Source organism: Vitis riparia, chromosome 2 (genome assembly GCF_004353265.1).
Source record: "Vitis riparia cultivar Riparia Gloire de Montpellier isolate 1030 chromosome 2, EGFV_Vit.rip_1.0, whole genome shotgun sequence".
Lineage (NCBI taxonomy): Eukaryota > Viridiplantae > Streptophyta > Magnoliopsida > Vitales > Vitaceae > Vitis > Vitis riparia.
Window position 1 is genome coordinate 138817 of NC_048432.1, and position 25305 is coordinate 164121.

Sequence of the window (25305 nt, forward strand, 5' to 3'; positions counted from 1 at the left end):
TCTGCTATTAGGCTCTAGTTCAAAAACCCTAAAATGAGTTCAATTTTCCGAACCATGTCTAGGAGATCCAGTGATTCTCAAGATACTGTTGTAAACAGTGAAGAGATCAATTATCCTAAGATCCAAAATGATTTAGATGATTGGAAGTTACCCAAGGTGTCTAATCAAGAAATTTATAAGAAAGGAACCTTTAAGTTCTTCACAGATTATACCATCAAGACCTCTGAAATGTCAGTAAGCTTAGAACAAGACGACCAAGTCATAAGACTTCTAGATAACAGATCCATTGAAAAGCATAAGAAAGATGGCTATAATTTCATACACTTTGGTATGATTCAAGTAGCAGCTAAGCCTTTGACAAGATTAGGTTTAAACACCTCTATTGTCATGTGTTTAAGGGATAATAGGCATCTCGAATATCGAGATTCTATTATAGGCGCAGTCCAAGCTGGACTGAATGATGGCCCAGTTTATTTCCAGTGCTATCCTAACTTCACAGTTAGAATAAGAGATGCAGACATCTTAGATTCCGTTGTCCTGCATATTAAGACTCATGGCTTTAAGATCAAACCAGGAAACAGTCCTGTTTCAATCATAACCAGGTTTGCCTATAAGAGCATGAACACAAGCGTTGGATCTGGGGCTCTTTGCACCAGTCCTAAAGGTGAGACCACTTATTTTCACTCAGATATGCTAGATAAGTCAGATTTCATCATCCCCAAGAAGATCTTGTGGAAAGATGTTGAATTTCCTGAAAATTGGCATTTTGCTAATGCTGTTCCAGCCATAGCACAGCGTTCTGAAAGTATTGAACAGATTGTTCAATATCCTGATGGAAGAGGAGAACTGGTTTTCTCCAACTCTTTCAGACATTCTAGCAGCCCTAGAGTTTCTGTTTATGAACCCTCTAGAGCTTCAAGCTCTTCCATCCCAGTTAGAACCACTAGGGAAGAAGAAAGTTCCAGCTCAGGAAATCCTAAGAATATTAAGCTAACAGGTGTCAGAAGTTACACCAACGTGGCTAGACCATTTTACTCTGAGGAAAATGAGTCTACTCAGGAATCCCAACAGGATGAGTCCCCTGTTATGTCTCCTACCTATTCTCAGATGATTAACACAATAAGCCTAAGCGATGAGGACTTTGAGATCAACAAAGAACTCTTAAGAAAAGACTTCTATTCTGAAGTCAATAAGCAAAGAAATGATTGGTTCTTTAGCACCATCCCTAAGGTCATTAGAACCATTTACCAAGAAGAATTCTATGCCTACTTAAGACAAGAAAAGAAAAATATTAAGTTTTGGATTTGGTTTGAACTCTTCAAACAAGAGGAATATCCAGATTATCCTTGTAAGCACATCAACAATACCTCTACAAAAGCTAAGATATGGAAGACCAGTGACAACACTGTTATAGAATCCATTCATCCTCCTGAAGCTAAGATAGAAAAGAATATTAATAGAACCATAGTCACAGCTTCACCTTTTAAGACTAAGCCAGAAGATAAAGGAACTGCTAGTGCAACCGATATTAGAAGGATTATGGAACAAATCAATTATACTAATATGTTTCTCATAACCCTTGGAAATCAAGTCAATAGAGTTGAGGAGATTATTGAAACCCAGGATCACCTTAAGAAGTCTTTTGTTAAGGATGATAATAAGCCTTTGTTTAAGCCTTTTGAATTATCTAAGAAATTCCAGGAAAATCCTCAAATTGATCAAGCTTTCATTGATAGGATAAGCCAAAAGGTTAAAGATAATCTTGTTATTCCTGATACACCTCAAACTTTCCATGAAACACCTCTACATCCCCAAAGGAGAATCCTATTGGTTAAAAGGAATATTAGTCCAAAAGCAAAGGATAATGGACTAATTAGGTCAACCAGAAAACCTTCTATCCAAAATCCTTTTAAGGACCATAGTGGTAAACAAGAGGTTATCCTTAAAACCCTGACTATTAAAGATCTTCAAGAAGAAATAGGGCAGTATAAGAAGGATATTAAGAACTTAAGACAACCTACAAGCTCAGAATTCCCTATCCCTCATGATTATATCAACAGGGCAGGTTTTAACCACAGTAGTCCTAAAAATGAAGACTTTGAAGAAGTTCTTGAATCTTCACAAGACAATAGTGATAAGATAAATGCATACTTAAATACTATTAGTAAAGTTATCTTCCAAAGGTGGGAAGTCTCCCTTACTATAGTAATTAAGAATAAATTTATCCTTGATATTATTGCTTTAATTGATTCAGGTGCAGCTTTGAATTGTCTACAAGAAGGTCTTGTACCTACCCAGCTTTATGAGAAAACCAGGCAAACTCTTTTTGGTGCTAATGGTAAAAAGCTTATTATTAAGTACAAGCTATCGAATGCCCATGTTTGCAACCAAGGCATTTGCATTAAGCAAACCTTCATTCTTGTTAAAGATCTCAAGGAGAAAGCTCTCCTTGGAGCCCCTTTCTTAAGCTCCATCTTTCCCATGTGGGTAGATGATCAAGGTATAAGAACTAAGCTTCTAGATAAGGAAATTCTGTTTGAATTTGCCAATCCACCTGGAGAAAGAAGTATAAACACCATAAAAGATCAGGTGATTAAGGCTAAGCAAAATCATATTAATCTCTTAAAGCAAGAGATTGCTTTGGTTAGAATAGAAGATCAATTGAAGGTTAAGAAAACTCAAGATACCATAGAAAATTTTAAGAATAAAATTATTAGGGAAGTGTGTTCTAACATTCCTAATGCATTTTGGCACAGGAAGCAACATGAGGTAGAATTACCTTATGAGCCTGATTTTAGTGAGAAAAATATTCCCACTAAAGCAAGACCAATCCAAATGAACAAGGATTTGTTAAGCTATTGTGAAAAAGAAATCCAGGATCTCATAGATAAAAGGTTGATAAGGAAGTCTAAGTCCCCTTGGAGTTGTTCTGCCTTTTATGTTTAGAAACAAGCTGAACTTGAAAGAGGAACACCTAGACTAGTCATCAACTATAAGCCCCTCAATGATGTTTTAAGATGGATCAGGTATCCTATCCCAAATAAAAAAGACCTCCTTCAAAGATTAGGGAAGTCCAAAGTTTTCTCTAAGTTTGACATGAAATCAGGATTTTGGCAAATCCAGATTGCGGAAAAGGATAGGTACAAAACAACCTTTGTGGTTCCATTTGGTCATTATGAGTGGAATGTAATGCCCTTTGGCCTTAAGAATGCACCTTCTGAGTTTCAAAACATAATGAATGAAATCTTTAACCAGTTTTCTGATTTCATTATTGTTTACATTGATGATGTTTTGATTTATTCAGATTCTGTTGAACAGCATTGGAAACATCTCAATAAGTTTGTTGAGACTGTTAAGAGTAATGGTTTAAGCTTGTCAGCCACTAAGATTAACCTCTTTCAAACTAAGGTAAGATTCCTAGGTCATTATATTCACCAAGGAACATTCACTCCCATCCAAAGATCGATTGAGTTTGCTGATAAGTTTCCTGATGAGATTAAGGATAAGAAACAATTGCAACGTTTCTTAGGAAGCCTTAATTATGTTTCAGACTTTATTCAAGATTTAAGCCAGCTTTGTGCCCCCTTAAGACAGAGACTTAAGAAAAATCCAATCCCTTGGAATGATAATCATACCAAGATTGTTAAAATAGTAAAGTCTAGAGTCAAGACCTTACCATGTCTAGCCTTAACTGATCATAAAGCCTTTAAGATTGTCGAGACTGATGCCTCTGACATAGGTTATGGCGGAATTCTCAAGCAAAGAAATAATAAGCAAGAATTGTTGGTTAGGTTCACTTCTGGAACTTGGAACCATGCCCAACTCAACTACAGCACCATCAAAAAGGAAATTTTAAGCATCGTTTTATGCATTTCAAAATTTCAAGATGATCTTTTGAATCAAGAATTTTTATTAAGATTTTGCATCTCTTATTCTAACGGTGAACTATATATATATATATATATATATATATATATATATATATATATATATATCTTTTTCTGAAATTGTAATTGATTTTAGTTTTTTGTGTCTTTTTGGGAAATTAACCTTGTAGTTGGATAAGCTAGCATGAAGGAGTATGTTGAATATCAAAGCACAATTGGGTTGCATGTAAAGAAAAAATGGACTATGTTAAGGGACTAAACATTAAAGTTATGACTTTTTTTTTTAATATATTTTAGCTTTTTTGTGTTTCTTATTTATGAAATACAAGTTCTCTATTTGTGATTAAATACTGCAATTTGAAAATGTATTACTAGGTGAAAAATTAGGTGCAACAACTAATTTCATTGGTACATTTTTTTTTCTTATGTGTATGCATTATTTCAATAGCAGGTGAAAAATTAGGTGCAACAATCATTAAATTAAAACTAAATTTAAAATTAAACAATTATCTTCCTTGATGCTTTTACTAAGTGTCAAGGAATGAGAGTAACCACCGGTAACATTTATACAACCCAATAATGACACTAATAAATGTGTCAATGTAGTGTGAACAACTAACAATGACATTTTTTTAAGTGTCAAGGTTCTCTTCAATGGCGCTTTCTAAAAGTGTCCTTATAGTTCGATATTTGAAACTGCTAAACAATGACACTTATAGACAGTATCAAGGTTTCTTCTACTCAACAATGGCGCTTATAAAAGTGTCAATGTAGTTTGATAAAACTAATGATGACACTTTTTTTAAGCATCAAGGTTCTCTTCAATGGCGCTTTCTAGAAACGTCATTGTAGGCAAATACTTATTATGACAAGCTAGTAGATGATGCTTTGGGGAAGCACCATTGAATGTATTTCTTGACACTTAAAAAGCGTCATGGTTAACGTTTTTTCTTATAGTGCGTATTGGGGGCTAGTACTCGAACTTGAACCTTTTGACGCTTCTACCATTGGTGGTAGGGGAACAGACTCTACGATCGATACGCCTAGTTGAAGAGATAGGTGGTACTCTAATGGTGGTAGGAGAATAAGTGTGTACTAAGGTGTGTGGTTTACTACAACCGCCTCGAGTAACCCATTTTCCTACTACAACGACACAGTCATAGAAAGTAGCTTCTCAATCACTTTGCAATGATCTTCCGCCTGCTCGTTCAAACGTTGTTCCATGGAGAACAAGTGTTCCTCCACTGACATATCGGTGTCGATTGCCCCTTCTCTAGCCATTCCTTCTTGATTTTCTGTTTTTTTTTTTCAAGAATTCCCATAGGTGACGTCAAATGTTATGGTTGATAACTGATTCTCCCTATAAGGGTTTTTTTTTTTTTTTTTTTCCTTTTTACAGTTTGTACAATTGGGACACGTGTCATTTTCTAGGTGGTTATTGTTTAACAAAAAAAGATTCATTACCGTGTTTTTGAGAATACGAGAAAGTTACGTTCGTGTTCTTGAGAACACAGATGAACCCGTTTTCGAGAGAACACGAGAATATGATCGTACATATTCACCCATTTCAATAATCTTTTCCTAATGGATATAGCTCAATAAAAATGATTCTTTTAAAATAAAAATTTTGTGTTCTTGAGAACATGGTTAGTTCATTTTCGAAAGGACACGAACTTCTATGTTAGTGAGCACATAGAAGCTTTGTGTCCAAGTACTTTATTCCATTTCACTAGGCAGGTGCAACAAGCCTACAACACTACCACTCTAAGTATAGGTGTTCCCTAATAGGGAATGTTTACTATTTCCTTCCCTTTGCTTTTGCATTGCATAGGTCAACTAGAAAGAGATAAGTGGCCAGGTTTGAGCCATACATACAACACATGCCCGACTAGTATCAAAGCGCCACATGTCCCAAGTACAAGTAGATGAATTTGCTAAATAATCCTTTATAGGTCACTATAGAATGCGCATAACAACCACCACAAAGGTACACATCCTTATTCTTTCCAAGACTTTGTTGATTATCACACTCATCTTACCATTGTAAAGGAACCTCCAAGGGAAGTCTTTGGCATTAACTTTGAAGATCTTGGCTAGGAGTGTCATCATGCTTCTCAAGCACTACCACTTTCAATTAAGGGTGTAATTTGGGCGGGTTGGCTCAACCCAACTTACTTGGACCCAACCTGACTTGTAGATGAACTTCGATAATCATTTTTAATATTCAAATTAGGTTTGAGTAATTATTTTAACCTGAACTCAATTTGGGTTGAGTTCGAACCAAGGTTCAAGTAATCTGAGTGTAACTTGAACTTGATTTAATATTTTTATATTATTTTTAATATATGTTATTCTATATAATAATATTCATTTTGTTTTAATATTTTTAAAGAAAAAATAATATCACATATTTTTTTCATTTTTCTAGAAAAATATATAATTTTATCTTTTCTTTGTTATTATCTTGAAATTTTGTCACATTTATTATTTAAATTTTGGTATAAACATATATAAAAGAAAAAAAAAGTTTTTAAAAAACATTGTGGATGGATTTTGAATCATACAACCTAATTAACCTAAGTCTAATCCAACTAACTCGAGTCCAATTTGACAAACTCAAACTCAACCAAAGCTTAGAAAAACATGGTTAGGCTAGACTTATATATATTGAGTACCTTGGGTTAAAGGACGAATTGGGTTAGACTTAGGCGTTAGGATAAAACTTTTAGAAGCATGACATATTGTGACAATATGAGATTTCATTAATCTTTATATTATGATTTCAATTTCACTTTTATCATCCTACCTTTGCATTATGGTTTATTTGAATATTTAGACTTACATCACTTGTATTATACATGATTTAGATGCATTAGGAGTTGAGCACAAAAGATTTAAGTCATAAGTCCCTTACAAATTAATAAGTTGTTCATAATTGATTCATGAACTTAGGTAATCCATTTGAGATTGTAGTGCACTACCTCTTAAATGAAGACATGATCTGCCTTGGTCATTAAGATAAGTTTCTTATGGCAAGTGCATTAGTGTGTATACTTACACATTAGATAAAACCTATAGTAGATCATGTTATTGACTATCAAGTAGTCATAATTTCAATTAACAATTATGTTACATAAACTCTTAACCTTAAGAAAACATTGAGCTAGTGTTCAAACCTTTAGTAGCTTTGACTTACCAATGAGACTTTAAAGTGGTCATATGTTTCCTATTGATTGAGTTATCATTGATTAAGGTAGATAACAACTAGTATTATTAAGAAAAACATTATAATATCTCATGAGATTTGAGACAATTTATCTCCTTTGGTGATCCTAACAACTTGTGATCATGAAATCAATGACATTGTAGTAACTCTTGTAGTTGAATTTGATACATGCTCATAATGAGTTAGGATATATCAATTGGTCACATGGTAAGAGGATTTAAGACCCAGTGATGGTAGAGATAATCTTGGGAGTTAATCTAAGACTTAAAACACTTATAATATAACAATAGTTCACCCTCATATTATTAAGTAAAAGATTTCATCACTTTCAATTAATTTATACTTATTGATTTTTTTTTAAAAAAAAAAACTTAAATTTTAAGTGAGAAAAATGTGAGAAATTATTATAATCTTGAAGAAAAAAAATCATGAATGTTTATTAAAATTATTGATAATTTTGTAGTTATATATATATATGGGGAGAACAGGTGACTTAAAAAATAATGGAGCCATCCCCAAACGGTGATTCCAAAAAGTAAATTTAAAGATAACGAAACTAAAAATTGTAAGAGTTGTGAGTAAAGAGTCTATGCATAAGCCTCGTATTGGAGAGAGCTCTAGACACGTTCTATCTACATTCAACAGCATTCTTGAAAATAATGAGTCATAAAAACAGAGACTTCAATTAGAATTAGGGGGACTCTACAACACTAAGAGTGGATAAAGTTGAGTGAGAATTTTGTGATACGACTTACCCATTTTGGAAAGCTTGGGGAGGGTGGTTTGTTTCAGAAACAAGAGTAGCTTGATAGGGAGATTTCCCTATTAATAAGATGTGTGGAAAATAAAAAAGAGTTCACTAGAAGGGAATTCCCATGGGAGTTTGGAGCTGTTCAGCTTGGCCGCCGGTTGTTTCTGAGACTGGGGCTTGGAGACACGTGTATCATATGGCCTATTTTAGGCCATTTCCTCTCTCCATGACTCATCTGCATTTTAGGGACATTTATCTCCTCTCTAACTAGGTCTTGAAGCGAAAAACGCATTACCCAACTTATTCATCAGCTCAACTCCTCTCCGCTCTCCTTAATTGATAAACCCACCAGGCCCTTAAAATTTATTAGGCTTCCGCTATTTAGCCCTTACACAAGGGCATTCTCAACAAGATCTTTGATGAATTCAGTGCAAAATATCATAAGATAACAAGAAATACACCATAGCACACAACTAAGCAATATCCAAAGGTCCACACATCTGTTTTGTAAAATGACGGGATTCACTTCACTTGCCAATTACAGCACAAGGAAGTTTTATCCCATTTCATTGTTTCTAGTTATAAAGACAAGGCTGACAGGGTCACTTGGCTACCACAAAGCCATCTATATAAGTTGTTAGCACAGGATGAAAGAAGAATGATTGAAAGATGTATAGAGTAAATGGTGAAACCACAGCATAGAAGAAAATAACTTCTGCAAAGACATGCTTATGTAAAGAGAAGAAATGGTAAATGAAGTTGCGCTTATCTCAAAAGTATTTCATCTTAGAACAGATCAATATGGGAATAACTTTACACTCACATCCCATCATATGTTGCTCAATCTAAGCCCTTTGGCAATGAGGTGGATGGCCCAGAGAAAATATGTCCCCTCTGATATGGAATCTTGGTGAGTGATGCATCTTTGTGAATGAGTGGTTCAGAGGTCCTGATAGCATGAGGGATAACCCCCATTGCAGCTTGTCTTTCTCTGTAGGATGCCCAAGTGACCAAATAGAGACCAGCAATAATTAAAGATCCCCCAAGAATGCTGTTTCCACATAAATTACACCAAGTAAGTTTCAGCTCTCACAGAATACCAGCATTACATGCTGAACAAATCAAGGACAGATTTCCAAATCAATTTTTGACATTTTCTTAAAATATGTTGAATGATAGAGTATTAATGCAGTATACTTATATTCATTCCAGCACGATGTGGCATCTTTATGTAAAAAATAATGCTATTTCTTTAAACAATACTTTCCAAATGGATGATCCTACCAGACGCAATTCAAAAATGGCCCACCATTTCATAAAATGAAAACACATGCTATTAGATCAGTCGGATCAACCATTAGGAGTCTGGTTAGAGGAAGTATCAATTCGCTTATGTATATTAACATCTTATAGTCAACAAACAAGAAATAAGGTAAGCAGGCATTAGAAGTGTTTAGAATAAAACCTTCCCAAATAAATAGGGCTTCCAAGGAAAATTCTTGACAGGAAGGCAGAAGCCGCAGGTTGAAGTGGATTATACAGAGCAACCAAAGAAGGCCCCAAGATCTTATTGGACCATGTCAGGAGCCCATAGTTAATGGCAGAAGCAACTACTCCCTGCAAAGACAAAGAGTAGGTTTATTTAATCTTCTTTCCTTTTGAGTAAGATTCTAATGTCCACCAAATGAAAACCATCAGCAATATGAAACCATGTGCTTGACAGTCAAGAAAATTGGGATGTTAATCAGATTACACTAAGGAAAAGAAGAACAAATGTTGGGCCAGAGGTTGTTGCCTTTTTTTAGCAGTGTTGGCATGGAGATTGGACCATTGTATTTTGTTTCCTTTGAGGGATATCTCATCCTTTATTTTATTTCCTCTCTTTTTCTTAATACTGTTTCTCATTTCTTATCAAATAAGTAAATAGATAAATATATACTAGCAACTAGAAGAATTATAAATACTAACTCCCATAAACAATGATTGTAAAGTCAACAACTAACTAAAAGCATTATAAATACTTACTCTCATAAACAATCATTGTAATGTCATTACTATGATGAATACACAATCATTTATAACTCGCCACCTATTATCGTAGCCTATATAGTTTGGGTAGATTCAATCACTGTACCAAATTTATTTCTTGTTTGAGTTTTGAAATATTGAGCCTGGATTAAAAATATTGACTATAGTGGACCAACTTTCCCCTTTTGATGAAACCTACATGACTTTCGAAATTAAGAGCTGGGTTCCCATGAAACTTAACTCAATATCATGGGACAGATTGTTAGCAATTAGTGCAGTTGGACAAAATTTGAAGATCAAAACAGCACCACACTTCATCTTTGCCCATATTTCCTTTGTTAATTGAGATTGACCGTCACAATATTGGCTGTTACCTCAAGTCAGATGAGAAGGTAATTCCTCTCCTAATAAAAACATTATTATCATTCTAAAGCCTTCATTTAACATTAATGAGAAACTTACAGCATAGCAGACTGCGAAAAGTTCAGACTTCGTCAAACTCCAATCTGTTGACTCATTAGTCATAACGAATGCTGTCACTACCATAAATAAAGCACCAAAAAAGTATGAATATGCTGTGACTGAAAGGCTGGCTGGATACTTCTTCAAAAGTGGAGCCTGAATGTATTGGAACAATAGGTTAACTTAACAGCAAATTTAAGAGATAAATTAATCATGTCAAGAGTTACAAAAAACAATACTGTCAAACAATCAAAGAAACAATCCTGATTTATTAAGAAATGAAAAAAGATTTAACACAACATATGAGATATTGTCAAACCAAAAATAATATTGTTATTCATATTCTAGTGATATAATTCCATATCACAAGGTTGAAGCCCACCGTCACTGGAAGCAGCCCAATCTCTGAGAGAAGGCAGAGTGTAATTTTTTTTTTTTTTTTTAGATTGGCAAAAGAGAATACATGTATTAAAAGCACCTAATAGGTGTAGCACAGTACGCACAAAGCATACAAAAACGCCGAGTAAAGGCGAAAAGGGAAAGGAACAAAAAAACCCCTCTATATACACCCTAGCCTAATTCACAAAAGTAGACAAGAAAATGGATATGATTGCTTGGTTGGACTACTCAACGTCATTAAAAGCCCTTATGGTTTTTTCCTTCCAAAGAGTCCACAAAAAACATAAGGTAGTAGCCCTCCACACTTTTTTTCCATTTTTCCCCACAAAAGAACCCTGCCAACCCAACAAGTTCCCTTTAACCAAAGAATGTATAACCCACCCCACTCCACTCCAAAAGAGAGAAAAAATCTTGTATCACACCATTCTTGCTTTGGAACAATGTAGAAGCAAGTGGTATGCTATTTCCTCCTCACCTTTGCACAAGTAACACCTATTCAGAGGAGTCCAACCCCTCCTTTAGAGCTGGTCAAAAATTAGAATTCTACCCCAAGCCACGTTCCAAACAAAAACAATTAACCTTCATTGGTGCTCAGGACCTCCACACAATGCTAGCCGGAAAAGGCTCTCTATATCCCCTAGAAAAGCAAGAATAAAGAGATCTAATTGAAAACTTGCCGCAATTGGATTCATTCCAACTCAGTTTGTACAACACTTCCCTTTCAATTACCGATGACCTTGAAAGAAACTCTCATCTTCATCAATCTCTCAATCATTAAACTACCTTGAAAAACAAGGGCTCTAACCACCTCCTTCGCCATCCTGCTCCCAAGCCATTCTTATTAGCAACAAAGGAGAATAAGTTCAGGAAGGCTTCTTCCAATGTTTGATCCTTACAACACAAGTCTTTTTAGAATTTAATCATTATCTCATTCCCTACTAAAACGCAAGACTACTTTCTATACCCTCCCATTCGTGTCTAATGGCTTTCCACACCCCCATTCTATAACCATCTCTCATCCCTCTCGAACACAACCCCCCATCCTCCTCTTTGAATTACCCTATTATGATTTGTCTCCAAAAGGATTCCCTTTTTGTAGCAAATCTCCAATTCCCCTTAGCAAGCAAAGCTTTATTTAGGACAAAAAGGTTATAAATTCTAAGGCCTTCATCCTTCTTTCCCAAGCAAACTAAATTCCAATTAATCAAATGAGGTCTTTTCTCTAGCGCACCACCACCCTATAAAAAGTATCTTTAGATCTTTTCAAGTCTAGAGCTAACCTTTCTTGAGACAACAAGTAAGAACATGAAATAAGTTGGAAGACTTAATAAAGTGCTTTTGATCCAAGTCCCCCACCCTTAGTAAGGAATTGCCTCTTCCACATTCTTAATCTTTTCCTAAATATCTTCTCATTGCATCCCACACCTAGGAAGATTTATAAGAGGCTACCAAAGGAAGACCCATATAGGAAGTGGGCAGCTTCCCTATTCTAAAACCTAGCATCAAGGCTAATGCCTCCACATTAGCTACTCCCCCTATAGGAATAACCTCACTCTTATCAAAATTAACTTTTAAGTCAACAATCGCCTTTAACTACATAAACACTCAGTTCGATAATCTCAATTAACCACAATTGGCATCACAAAAAATCAAAGCATCATCAACAAACAAGAGATAAGACACTTTCATCCCCTCCCCACCCCTTCTTCCCATCTTAAAACAAAAAACGAAGCCCCCACTCTTAGTTCTAGTCAACATTTGACTGAGAGCTTCCATAGCCAAGATGAAAAAAGAAGGGGATAGGGGATCACCTTACCTCACACCCCAAGAATTCTAAAAGAAACTAGACAAAGTTCCATTATTGAGAACAAAAAATCTTGCCATGGAAATACACCATTTTTTCCATCTTATCCACTTTTGTCCAAACCATATTTTTGTTAAGACCACCATTAGGAAAATCCTAATTTTTCTGCCCTCTATTAAAGAATGTTGCAAATCTAAAACCACTTTTACCACCACCTTCTTAAGTTTGTTTGCTAGCACTTTAGCTAGCAACTTGTACAATCCCCTTACAAGACTAATGTGACTGAAGACTTGTAAATCTTCTATTCCACCTATTTTAGGGATCAATACCAACAAGGTGTTGTTTAAACTTCTCTAGAAAGAGTCTTGAGTGAAAAACTCCGGAAAAAAACCCATGATCTCATACTTAACGAAGTCCTAACCAAATTACCAAAAAGCCATAATAAAACCATCTAGATCTAGAGCCTTATCCCCACCAAGACTAGAGAGAGCGTTGAAAACTTCCTCCTTTGAAAAAGGCTCATCTAAGCTCCTAGAACTATCACTCCCCAACACTTCAAAACACAAGCCCCTTATGCTCAATCTCCAATCTCCCATCTCAAAAAGAAGAGCATGAAAAACATTGCACAACCCATCCTTAATCCTGTCAACCTCCATCAAAATAGCACCATTAACTCTCATCACATTTCTTCTACTATGTGCATTAGCCATTTTGTGGAAAGCCTTGGTATTCTTATCACCCTCCCTTAACCAGATTTCTTTAGATTCTTGTGTTCAAAAAATTTCTTCCATTAAAGCCCCAATTTTTGTACTCCTCCAAAGCCACCCTTCTAGCCTCTGCCTCCACAGTTGAGAGAGAAGAAAGTCTCTCTTTAAAGTCCCAAAAGCTAATATGAGGAAGAGACTTTGCCTTGTTAAATGAAACATTTCCAAAGACTTCTTTATTCCACACCTTAAGATCCTTTTTAAGAGCCTTTAGCTTCACTACAAGGCAATGACTGCTAGAGCCACTAACAACATAACTCGTACACCAATCTCTAATGAGATCTTTAAACCCATCAACCTTAAGCCACATATTCTCAAATTTTAAAGGTGTTTTTCTCTTTTTGACCACTCCACCCTCAAGAACAATGGGACAATAGTTTGAAATAGGCCTAGGAAACACATATTGAGAAAGGCCCGAAAAGTGGTCCTCCCATTCTTCTGAAACTAAGAAATGGTCCAGCCTCAAGTATTGACCATAGAGTGTAAATTTGAGAAGATAAAAACGAAAATATTAAATTGATGACCATGTTGGCAGGTCCAAAACTAGGAAATCATCACCTGCAGTAAGAAGAAACTTTAAAAAGTGAATGTGATCCCAAAAAATTTGATGCACATTCAAAAATATGGAGTCAGCTATTTTTTTTTTTTTTTGTGTTCATCCAAAACCTAGTAAGATGATTAAAAGAATATGAAAATATCATGGCCTGTAATCAAATTATTCATTTCTTTTTCTTTTTTTTTTTTTTTTTTTTTTGATAGGCAATCAAATAATTTATGTAAAATAGAAATATCAAATCAAGTCAGATAACATTACATATACAAAGTTAGACCTCATACTAATATCAATTAGGCAGGACCTAACATTCTTCCCTTGTAGCCTACTTGTATATCATGCAAGATTACTAAATCAAGAATTTGGAATAAATGCAAAGACTTGGAACAGATAGTGTTGTTGAAGTTCAAGAAATCAGAGTCTTGATGACCAAGATATCAGTATCTCATTATACCCTTCTTCAACTCATTAATGATGTTTTCGTCTACTTTGGGTGTTGGGTCCTCAATTTCTAATCCAAGCCTCCAAATTTTAATCAATCATCCTGGTCATTCTCCACTTGATTTGGTCTTTAAAAGTTCCTCTAAAGGTTAAGGCTTGGCATTGAAGGAAGCCCTTGGGAAGGTAAACACTTTTGCTTTGCTCCAAAATAGGAAGCTACATAAAGCTATTTCCCCCAATGTGTATACTTCCTAAAAGGACAATAAGGCCTAGTTTGGGATAACTTCCTATATGTAGTTTTAGCTGAAAGTTGAAGTCAAAGCCAAAATCATAATTTTTAAATGAAAGCATTGGTATTATAAAAGTTCTATTAAATATGAAAGAACTTCAGAACATAAACCAAAACAGAGCTTCTACAAGAAGCAATATTTTCCTGGCTTTAACAGTAAGTTTTTTTTTTTTTTTTTTAAGTCATAAGCTCTTTGAACAAAATTAGCTAAATAGCTATAAAAGCTCTTATTAAGTTTTAAAAAGAGCTTTTGACTTCTCAAAAGTCTATTTAAATAGGGCCCAAGTCCATTAATCACTTTTTCCTTCACTGCACAAGACTACTACTTTATGGCATGGACTCAACATTGAGAATGAGAGTAGACAATGTCTATCGATGCATCTCATCTCTCTCATAAGACCATTTTCTAGAATTTAGTGCCAAGATGGCTGTGATTTGGATTGTTCATATGGAAAGAAACAATAGATTCCTTGAGAATAGGGAAATGGATATTGAAGCTGGTTGAGAAAGACCCTATGCATTAACCTACTTTCAAACTTTAGTCCTATCAACAGAGATTGGGATGAAGTTAATACCTGCAAATACTGCATGTGTGTGTATGCATGTGTCTTCTTCTTCTTCTTTTTTTTTTGATAAGCAAGTAAAAAAGATATATTAACGGTGCCTATCAAAAAAAGCACACTAGAGTACACAAGCAATATACAAAGGCACCAAAGGCAATATCAAAACTAAGAAAACAAAAAGCAAAAAACATAACCCCTCCCCTTTCATAACACTCAACCAATGAACTAAGTCTACCATCCGCATTGTTGCATTATATAAGCCCTCCCTCACTCCAAAAAAATAAACATAAGAAAGAAATTTTAGCACTTGATCTGTTTATACCACGTCCTTGAAGGACCTATTATTTCTCTCCTTCCAACCAGTTCAAAAAACACACAAGGGGGCAGCCCTCCATGCTTATTGTTAGAGATTTAGGTTCTTTTTTGGAAAACCATTAATTGTAATATTTCTGCCCCTGTATTTTTTGTAGCAGGATCTCTCAATTTTCCCTCTGTATTTTCTTGCTCTACTTTATTAAATCCGTATTGGGGAAAATTAAATAAAATACTAAAAAAAGCATAACAATTATGCTGCAATACCAGACAAGCTCAACTCAGAAAGCCCCTATAAACAAAGCAGCAGCTTCAAAAGACAGGTAGATACTTAGTTGCAGCTTTTGCATAGGCATCATACAGGCCTCAGTAGCATGCTTGCCTAGCCACACAAGATCTTGTGCATAAAACAATGGCAGGCCAGTTTAAAGTAACCACACTTCAAAGACATAATTTCCAATGTTACAAACATTGCATAGACCAGAAATGGAAATCAGAAAATTAAAACGGAAGGAACTCATTAATTTCTGCTAGATGGACTAGCAGCCAGGCTGTTCAACTTGTGCAGACATAGTAAACCACCTTAAAGTTTTTCTGGAAGATGATCTGTGATCCAGTCTAATATATATATATATAGAAAATGGAGATAATGACATATTTAGCCAAAATAAGGAGAATGCATTGATCTGTTTCTAAGCATGGAGGATGTCCTCATCTTTCTTCACTTTTTAAAACCTGCATGCTCTCTATTAAAGCAATGGTTTACAATCATTCACAGGGAAGAAAAAAAGGGAAATGAAATGAAAATCTAGTACCTGAATGGCTAAATAAGCTGCCATGCATAAACAGTTTCCAATTAAGCATAACACACCAAGGTGCCACTGTCCTAGCCCATACTCCATAAAGCTATACATTAACCATCCAGCAGGCTCTGGTTGACCCCGGGCAATTATTTCATTCTCCATTGAAGGGTCTGACTCTGAATATCCGATTAAAACTGGGCCTCGAAACAGAACCATTAATATGGCACCAGAAACACATACAAGTGTACCTCCAACCTTCACCTGACCTTCAGTTCTGAGTAAATTAACTGTTTCTGTACTGCATTAACAAAGCTTATATGTGATATTGAACAAGCAACAGCAAGATCACCTAAATCAGGGGTCAGAAATGGATCGAACTTACCCCATTATTGTAGCCAATATAAATGTAAAGACTGGAATTGCAGGTTGTGTGGCAGCTGCATAAGTTGGATTTGTGTAGCTAAGTCCAATAAGAAACAGAAGCTGGTTCCCAAATATCCTATTTGAATGACAAGATTTAAGCAACAAAATGGTGTAAATCTACCACTCTAAGTATATGGATATATTATGTAAATAACAAGTTCAACCAGAAAAGGCCTGAGAGTTGCCAAGCCTTACCCAGTTAACCCTAGTACAAAGAATGTCATGACAACAGGCTTAGTCATAGGTGGTCGAATCCTTCTGCAAACATGAAACAAGAAACATTTGATCATGCTGCACTTACTAATTTGTACGCTAAACTGAAAGCAAATGCTAAAAGAATGAGAAATACTTTTCTGAGGCATATCCCGCCACTAATCCTGAATGATTGGAAGATTTTATATTAAGAATCAAAGTCAAATGCATTATGTGAATAACAATAAAAACAACCAAGGATGCAAGAGTGACAAACTGACTGTTAGATTGACATAGATCAATTTTGAGCAGCAGATGGAACAGTTGAACAGAAAATTAAATTTTATAGAAAAGGTCCCTACGAAATAATAGATTTAGATCAGTTCAAGTATGTAAGGGGCTGTTTCTGTGCACCCAAAATGGGTCCATCCAGTTGGAATCCAACCCACTATTTTCAATTTATGAACAGTTACCAAATTCCAACCCTAAAGCAGCCCACAAGTCTTGGTTTCATGGGAAAATGAACAGAATTTTTGTTCAAAAATTGAGCAAGGGGCTAGAAATTATGTCGAAATTTGAACAGGGTAGGAAAGGTTCAAAATTGAAAACATGGGTTAGCGGACTCAAAAAACCCAACACAATTTCCCATTGACTCAGAAAGGTGAATAGCGATAGCATAAGAAGAAACAATCAATACAAAGGATCTGAATCTACTGGAGAGACAGAGAGAGAAAAGAACGCACTTTTCGCGGACATAGGCGATGGGGGCCAGAATAGAAAGCGCAATGAGGTCGCGGAAGACACAGAAGACGAGCTGGTTGATGCCGACGTTAAGAGCGACTTTGGTGATAACATGATATCCTCCGTTGAATAGTTGGACCAACGCCATGGCCGCATGCGCCTTCCATGCTTCTGATGCTAATGATGAGGATGCCGCCATTGGATTAAGACGGCCGCAATACAATAGATAAAATACAACACAAGAAGAAGAAGAAGAAGAAGAAGAAGAATGGCATATATATATATGATAGGTTGTTGGGATTTGTTTCTATGTATACATCGTAATATTATCTTATCATTCTTGATCTCAAAGGAAAGAAATTAATCTGGCTTCTTGTTTGGGGATATCTGGATTTTCCTGTCTATTGGTTTCTACTCTAACCTTGAAGTCAAGACAAAAGACTTAAGAGCCCATCTAAGCCTCTTCTAAATGCTACCCTTAGGCCTTTACCTCCCTACCACCCATGTTTAGATACTTGTACACAGACAACCCAAAACTCGTGTTCCCCCCATTCCTCTCTCCAAAAGACCTCTCAAACTCCTCTTGGTATGGGACAGGATCCGTTTTCAACACAATCCCACTTAAGATTTCTTTGTTTTTAAGAAAACTTGGGGGTTATGGTACTGGAGTTTTGGTTCAACCGTTCAAAAGTCCCCGTTTCAGCTGTTGGGTATACATTTTTGCCCTATTCCCAACTTTTTCGTCTAAAGATGTATTTTTCTTTTCTTTTTTTAAAAGTACATGGAAATTAGTTTCAACAATAGTTTATTTTTTATTTGATTAAAGGGTCCAACTTAATCTAAAATTTCTAGTATGGAGTTAACATGAGTCATAGCTAAGGATTCTCTTGTGAGTATTGCACTTGAAATGATGGGTTACAAGCAAAAACTAGGGGTTTGTTAAGTTACTGTTTTTATAAAATTATTTTGAAAAACAATTTTAAAGAACAATTTTTATTGTTTCTAGAAATAAATTACGTTAAGAAATTGAATTTTGAAAAATACTTTTTTTGTCTTAAAAAAAAAAATGTTTGGTTGACTTGATAAAAAATGTTTTTTAGAATAAGTAAAACAAAAAATATATTTGAAACTTCTTTTTTTAATGTAATGTTTTCTTCATAACTCTTCTATTTTTATGAACAAAAAAAATATAAATAAATAGAAAATTCAGCAAAAGATAATAATAAACAAATGATGGATTTGAATGAAAATCAAATTCATTTTTAGGTTTTATTTTATTTTAAATTTTGTGTGGACCCCACATTTTGCTCGATGCATTCTCACTCAATGGCGCGACTCACTTTTTATTTATTTGGTGAAAATATGATTTTTAGAAAAGACTTAGAATCGCTCCTTATTTTTATTTTATTTTTTTTAAGGGAAAACAAAATAAGAAAAAAAAAACTCTAAGTGTGACTCTTTATTTGGAAAAGACGGTCAGTGAAAAACCAAACCTAGGTTCGGGGGTCAAATTGCTTATTGGGAAGGTACGGTAAAGACCATAGCACCCTTCTAAGCTCCTAAAAATGGATCTCTACTAAATAAGATAAAGCAAACGTGACAATTAACAAGAAAATCAATGGATACCAATAAAATGATCGAATAATAAAACAAATCGAGCAGGAGAACGAATAAATAAATGAAGTAAAAGTAAGAGCGTACCTTAGCAACAAATAATAGTGTTTTATCATGAAAACAAAGTTAGCTCAAGTACAAATTATTGCATGCATATCAAAAAGCAAGACAAATATCAAGTAATATTCATTAAGCATAACAGTTAACAATCAGAAGAGAAAACTCATATGTAGGGGCCCCACCAAAGCCCAATTTGTCTTGCATGAATTAGTCTCACAGATTCCATTATTTTGGAATTATGAAAAATTCATTCTTGCTTATTTAAAATCAGGAGAAAAAGAAAATTACTTGAAAATCAAAGAAAATTTGTACAAGTGCATGCCAAAATGAGAATGGCAGCAAACTTATTAAAATCAGGATTTTTGTTGACCTAAAACCTTAATAAATGATGAAAAGTTGTAGAATTAAAAAATATTTGAAAACTGAAGTGGAATTAAAACTATTTAAAAGAAAACTAGAGTTTTGAATTTTATTTGAAAATTGAAGTTTCGAAAATTAAATTTAAATATTGGAATTTTGAAAAAATTATTTGAAAATGGGAGTTCTGAAAATTAAATTTAAAAATTGGGATTTAAAAAAATTATTGAAAATGGGAGTTCTAAAAATTAAATTTAAGAATTGGAGTTTTGAAAATTGGAGTTTTGAAAATTAAATTTAAGAATTGGATTTTTGGAAATTAAATTTAAAAGAAATTGGAGTTTCAAAAATTATTGGAAGATTGGAGTTTTGAAAATTAAATTTAAGAATTGGAATTTTGGAAATTAAATTTGAAAGAAATTGGAAATTTGAAAATTATTTGAGAATTGGAGTTTTGAAAATTAAATTTAAGAATTGGAGTTTTGGAAATTAAATTTGAAAGAAATTAGAGTTTTGAAAATTAGTTTTAAGAATTGGAGTTTTGAAAATTAGTTTTAAGAATTGGAGTTTTGAAAATTAATTTAGAAAGAAATCGGAGTTTTGAAAATTGGAGTTTTAAAAAATTAAATTTAAGAATTGAAAATTTGAAAATTAATTTTGAAAGAAATTGAAGTTTCGGAAATTAGATTTTCGAAGATTAAATTAAGGAATTGAAGTTTTGAAAATTAATTTAGAAAGAAATCGGAGTTTTGAAAATTAATTGAAAATTGGAGTTTTTAAAAAAATTAAATTTAAGAATTTAAGTTTTGAAAATTAATTTTAAAAGAAAATAGTGTTTCGAAAATTAGAGTTTTGAAGATTAAATTAGGAAATTGAAGTTTTGAAAATTAATTTTGAAAAAATCAGAGTTTTGAAAATTAATTGAAAATTGGAGTTTTTAAAAAATTAAATTTAAGAATTGGAGTTTTGAAAATTAATTTTGAAAGAAAATAGAGTTTCGGAAATTAGAGTTTTGAAGATTGAATTAAGGAATTGAAGTTTCGAAAATTATTTAAAAATCAAAATTTTGGACAATTATTTGAAAATAGAAGTTTTGGGAATTAAATTTGAAAATTGAAAATTTGGAAAATTAAACTTAGATATCAAAATATGAAGAATTAAAAAATGATGAAATGTGGTAGTAGGATTGCATGCCAAAGGTGGCCATGCATGAGTGGGACCTACGGTGTAGGTTTTGTTGGTGGTGAGTCAAAACACCAGCTACCAAAGCAGTTACAAGTCTAAGCATATCCCAAAACTTTTAGGAACATAAAATTTTGGCAGGCCCTGTGGTATTTTCCCAACCACAGAAATCAAAGATGGATGGAATATTTTCACAAAAACAATGCCCAAGACAACTCCTGTGAAGGGACCTGCTGCTCGAAGGAACCACAAATATTTCTTTGTTTTTCCTAAATGCTTCATAACCAAAAGAACCTTTCCGGGATTAATACCATAGTTGTTTTTCGCTTTCTCTGCATCAGGACAAGCCACCAACTTGCTTCAAAATATCAATCGTCGTTGATGTCTTATCGACGCTCTCGGTCGAATCTCCAATCACTAGAGGAAGCTCCAAGACGGGTTCAATCTTGTGCCCACGAGCCATCATGAGTGAGGGGACGGCTAAGGTGGCGATGGCAGAAACCACTGCGTATTGCTTTTGGTTAACATTCATCTTACGGTGGCAGTGGCGCCAGATCTTGGTAGGGGCGAAGATCCTACCGCCACGACACATGTTTCTGAAGGCATCCTGGCTAGCGCGGTGAAAACCACCACCTAGAACATGAGGGACACAGGAGACGATGCGGCCAGTTCCCTTGGACTCAACGGAGGCCTGATGAGCAACGCGACGACTAACAACTATTTTTGGAGGTGTTGGAGTGGATGAAGTTGACGATGTTTGGCCGGGTGTAGGTCTTCATGACATCCGGGAGAGGGATGGCGTTACCGCCGTCTGTGGCCATATTCGATTTGAGTACCTAAATGATGACGAGAGGGCAAGCGGCGACAACCATTGGTGGAGGTGTGTGGAATTGGAGAAGAGAAACTATAGCCATGGTGAAACGGGTAGGGATGTGATGGGTGACTGTGCAGGCTGCCTAGGTCATGACAGGTTGGGAAGGATGGTGGTGATGGGTATGACAGACGGTGATGGGTTTGGAGGAGAAGAGGAACATAGAACAGACATATAAAAAATGGGTGTCCAAATGAGCCATATTGCATGATCATTTAATAGGCTTATGGTGCTTAAAAAAACAAACACCAGTAGATTCAAAACGAAATGTAGTCAATATGAAACAGAGCAAGCAATAATAGAGCCTCAATAAGCTCAATCCGACATTGACATGAATAATAAAATAAAATAAAATAAAAAACTAGTAATGGCAAGCATATAAACAACCTAAAAGTCAATGGAAACATCAAACATACCTGTCAAGACTTTTCTCGAGCAAGCTCTGCTCGTCTTTGACCCCTCTTTCATCCACCCAAAACGCATAGATACTTCCTCTTTTTCTCTCTAAGACCCTCTCTCTAGATCTTTCTCAAAAAAAATTTCTCTCATCTTTCTCTATCTTCCCAAAAACGAAGCACCCCTTCTCTAGATTTTTTTTTCTTTTCTTCTCTCGGCTTCCCCTATCAATCAGCCGACCCACTCTTCTTTTCTATCTAATGCTCATATCATCATTATCCAAAGCTCCCTCATTTCCTATCCCCCTCTTCAGCTCTCCAAGCTTCTACCAGCTCCCCTTATCTTCTCTTACAAGCTTCTAACAGCTCCACTGCTCACCTTTCAACAAGTCTCCATCCTCAACCACCACCATGGTAAGGTGGCCATATGTCTCATGCAACCCATTCATAGAAGTCATCCCCCACTCCTCCAAAATGAAATGTTTAGCTCCTTCGAGTGGCCAACAAGAGGGGTCTACATTTTGATTCTATTTTTATTTTATTTTAATTATAATAAATAACAAGATGAAATATTTTAATAATAAACAATTAAATATCATATTAAATGAGGATTAACAGTAAGGTGATTTCCTTTGATAAATGGTTAGATTTTTTTAATAAAAAATGAATAAAATAAAATGTTATAATTCAAATTTAAAACTTTTTTTAGCACTCTAAATTGATTGTAGAAACATTGTATGCAAATATTTAAATAAAATATTGACAATTATGTAAAATCAAGAATATTTTATTATTTTAAATATTGGTGAGAAATATTATTAATTTAAGAATTTATGATTTATAAAGATATAGTTATTTAAAATTTTCTTAACTATTTATCTTATTTTTTTCTCCTATTTTCTACTGAAGCTTATTCCTCCAACATCCTTTCCAATTATTCTAATTTTTAAAATACAAATAATAAATATTTCAAACATAAAAATCATTTGACAATTAAATTAATATATAAACATAAAACCTTTTCAACATGTTTCTTTTTTAAAAATATATATTTTTTTTCTTTGATCAACTTAATATTTCAAATATAAATAATTTTAGATAAAAAAAATTATATCCATTTTAAAATTAATTTTATAATTTTATAATTTTAAAAATTGAATGCATTTTTTAATTTTTTTTAAATCATTTAAATTTTTTTTAAACCTTTTAAATACCCCGCCTCTTACCCCTTTTATCACCACCTTCTTTTTCTTCGATCTCTCTCTCTCATGACTATTGTGCACAAAATCCACACTTCTCTCTTTTTCTTTCATTTCATCACCTCTATTTCCCCACTCTTATCTTTCTCACACACACATATTTACCCACCTTGTGATTGGAGCGTTGTCACCACGACCAACACTACTGTCCATCAATTTTCTAAGAAAAAAACAAAATTTGAGAACACAAATTTAGGTTTGTGGGTTTGTTCTATGTGTATGGACTTGGGATTTGGTTCAATTTGTTGAATGATGCAATTTTCGAGGGTTTGAGGGTTTGCGGTTTGTTATCTACCAATAGTTTCTTTTTGTTCTCAGTGTGTGTTTTCTTTTTGTTCACCATGATTTTTTGTATGCTTTTTTTTTTTTTTTTTAGCACACAATGTGGAAAATAAGGAAAACAACTAGAGATTGTTATCCAAAAAACATCAAATTGAGAACATGGAGAACAAATTTGAAAACATGAGAAACAATTGCCAAACGTGTTTTTGAGTGTTTTTATTTTTTATTTTTAAGAATAGAAAACAATTTTTGAAAACAATAACCAAACAGGCCCTAGGTTTTACAAAAATTTAAATTAAAGAAAACAAAAAAGTTACAAGCATGTATATTTTATGTGATTCATTCCAAATAAAATGTCCAATCCATATAAAACACTTTTTACTTTATTGCAAGTACACAGTTGTCTATAGGAAGTAAGGTACCAAAGTCGAGTAGATATGAACAATATTCTAATTAAATATAGAATTGTTAGAATTATAAAGCTTCCGAAGCATAACTAATTTAACCTTGTTCATAAGTAACCAATCAAGAACCACATCTAATAAGAACATATGTAACATCTAGTCTCAATGAGATATCCAAAATTTTGAAATTGCAAATTTAGGGATTCCCACTTTGGAAAGTACAACTATGTTATTATATCCCATGTGACCTTCTCAGGTGTGTCTTATGGCCTTTCACAATTAAGGATATATTGGCTCTTACCTAGGATTATTGTCCCTAATTATTGCAAAATAACACATCCAGGGTTATCACAAAATATACATATTATTATTATTGTCCCTAATTAGTACGGAATAACACATCAAGGTTTATCACAAAAATACACTCACTTTGTTTTAGGTATGTTGGAAAATGTTAAGATACCATAATGGTATCATTGAAATCCAAATTTAAATTGTTGAAGATATATGATGAGATCTAAACCGTTAAATGAGAGTTGAAAATATATATAAAAAAAATGAAACCAAACTATAAGCATACAAACAAATAAGATTAGAGACCAACCATGAAACTTGAAGATTTATATGTAACATCACCATATTAGTGATGTATTTTCCATATCTACAAAAAAAAAAAAACCATTTGATATTATAAATGGACCATATTATATTGTTTCAATAACAAAAACAATAAAACAACAACAAAAATGGTCTGGACAATAATCAATATATCAAATGTATAATGAATAAATAAAAATTTACGTAATCAGAAAACAAAATATAGATGAAATATAGAAGAAAAGAAAAGGAGAAAGGAAAATAAAATATATTTAAATTCAATAAATTATTTGTATATGATATTTTAATTTTATTTTATTTGTTTTAATTATTCTATATAAAAATTAAATAATTTGAAAATGTAGATGCTTGTAATTAATTTTAATTTAAGTTTATATTTTTTATAGTAAAACGAAAACATAAAGAAAATAACTTCACTTAATTTATTTTTTCTTAAACACTTTTCTAAAATAAAAACATAGCGAATGTATATAAATGAAAGGACAAATGAATATGAGAATCAATAGGCATGACAATTGTAAAAATCATTGACAAACAGAAAATAAATACAATAATAATTTTGAGAATTCAATAGGGAATTACAAGACTAATTGTGAATGAAAATAACTCTCTTCAATGAGAGTAA

At 33.8% G+C, this 25305-nt stretch overlaps 2 protein-coding genes across 2 annotated transcripts; both read right to left on the bottom strand.

Moving 5' to 3' along the window:
* Window positions 1-8512: 8512 nt before the first annotated feature.
* On the bottom strand, window positions 8513-18247 carry LOC117904712 (WAT1-related protein At3g45870). The gene is made up of 7 exons (XM_034817469.1): window positions 17641-18247; window positions 16901-16963; window positions 16665-16781; window positions 16295-16580; window positions 10355-10510; window positions 9330-9481; window positions 8513-8915 (listed from the first exon to the last, which is right to left on the bottom strand). Exons 1-7 carry the CDS (start codon window positions 17835-17837, stop codon window positions 8705-8707), a joined length of 1182 nt encoding a protein of 393 aa, XP_034673360.1. The 5' UTR covers window positions 17838-18247; the 3' UTR covers window positions 8513-8704.
* A 2941-nt stretch (window positions 18248-21188) lies between these two features.
* On the bottom strand, window positions 21189-21672 carry LOC117905860 (60S ribosomal protein L4-like). The gene is made up of 2 exons (XM_034818721.1): window positions 21567-21672; window positions 21189-21484 (listed from the first exon to the last, which is right to left on the bottom strand). The coding sequence occupies exons 1-2, from the start codon at window positions 21670-21672 to the stop codon at window positions 21189-21191; spliced, it is 402 nt and encodes a 133-aa protein (XP_034674612.1).
* Between the last annotated feature and the right edge of the window lie 3633 nt (window positions 21673-25305).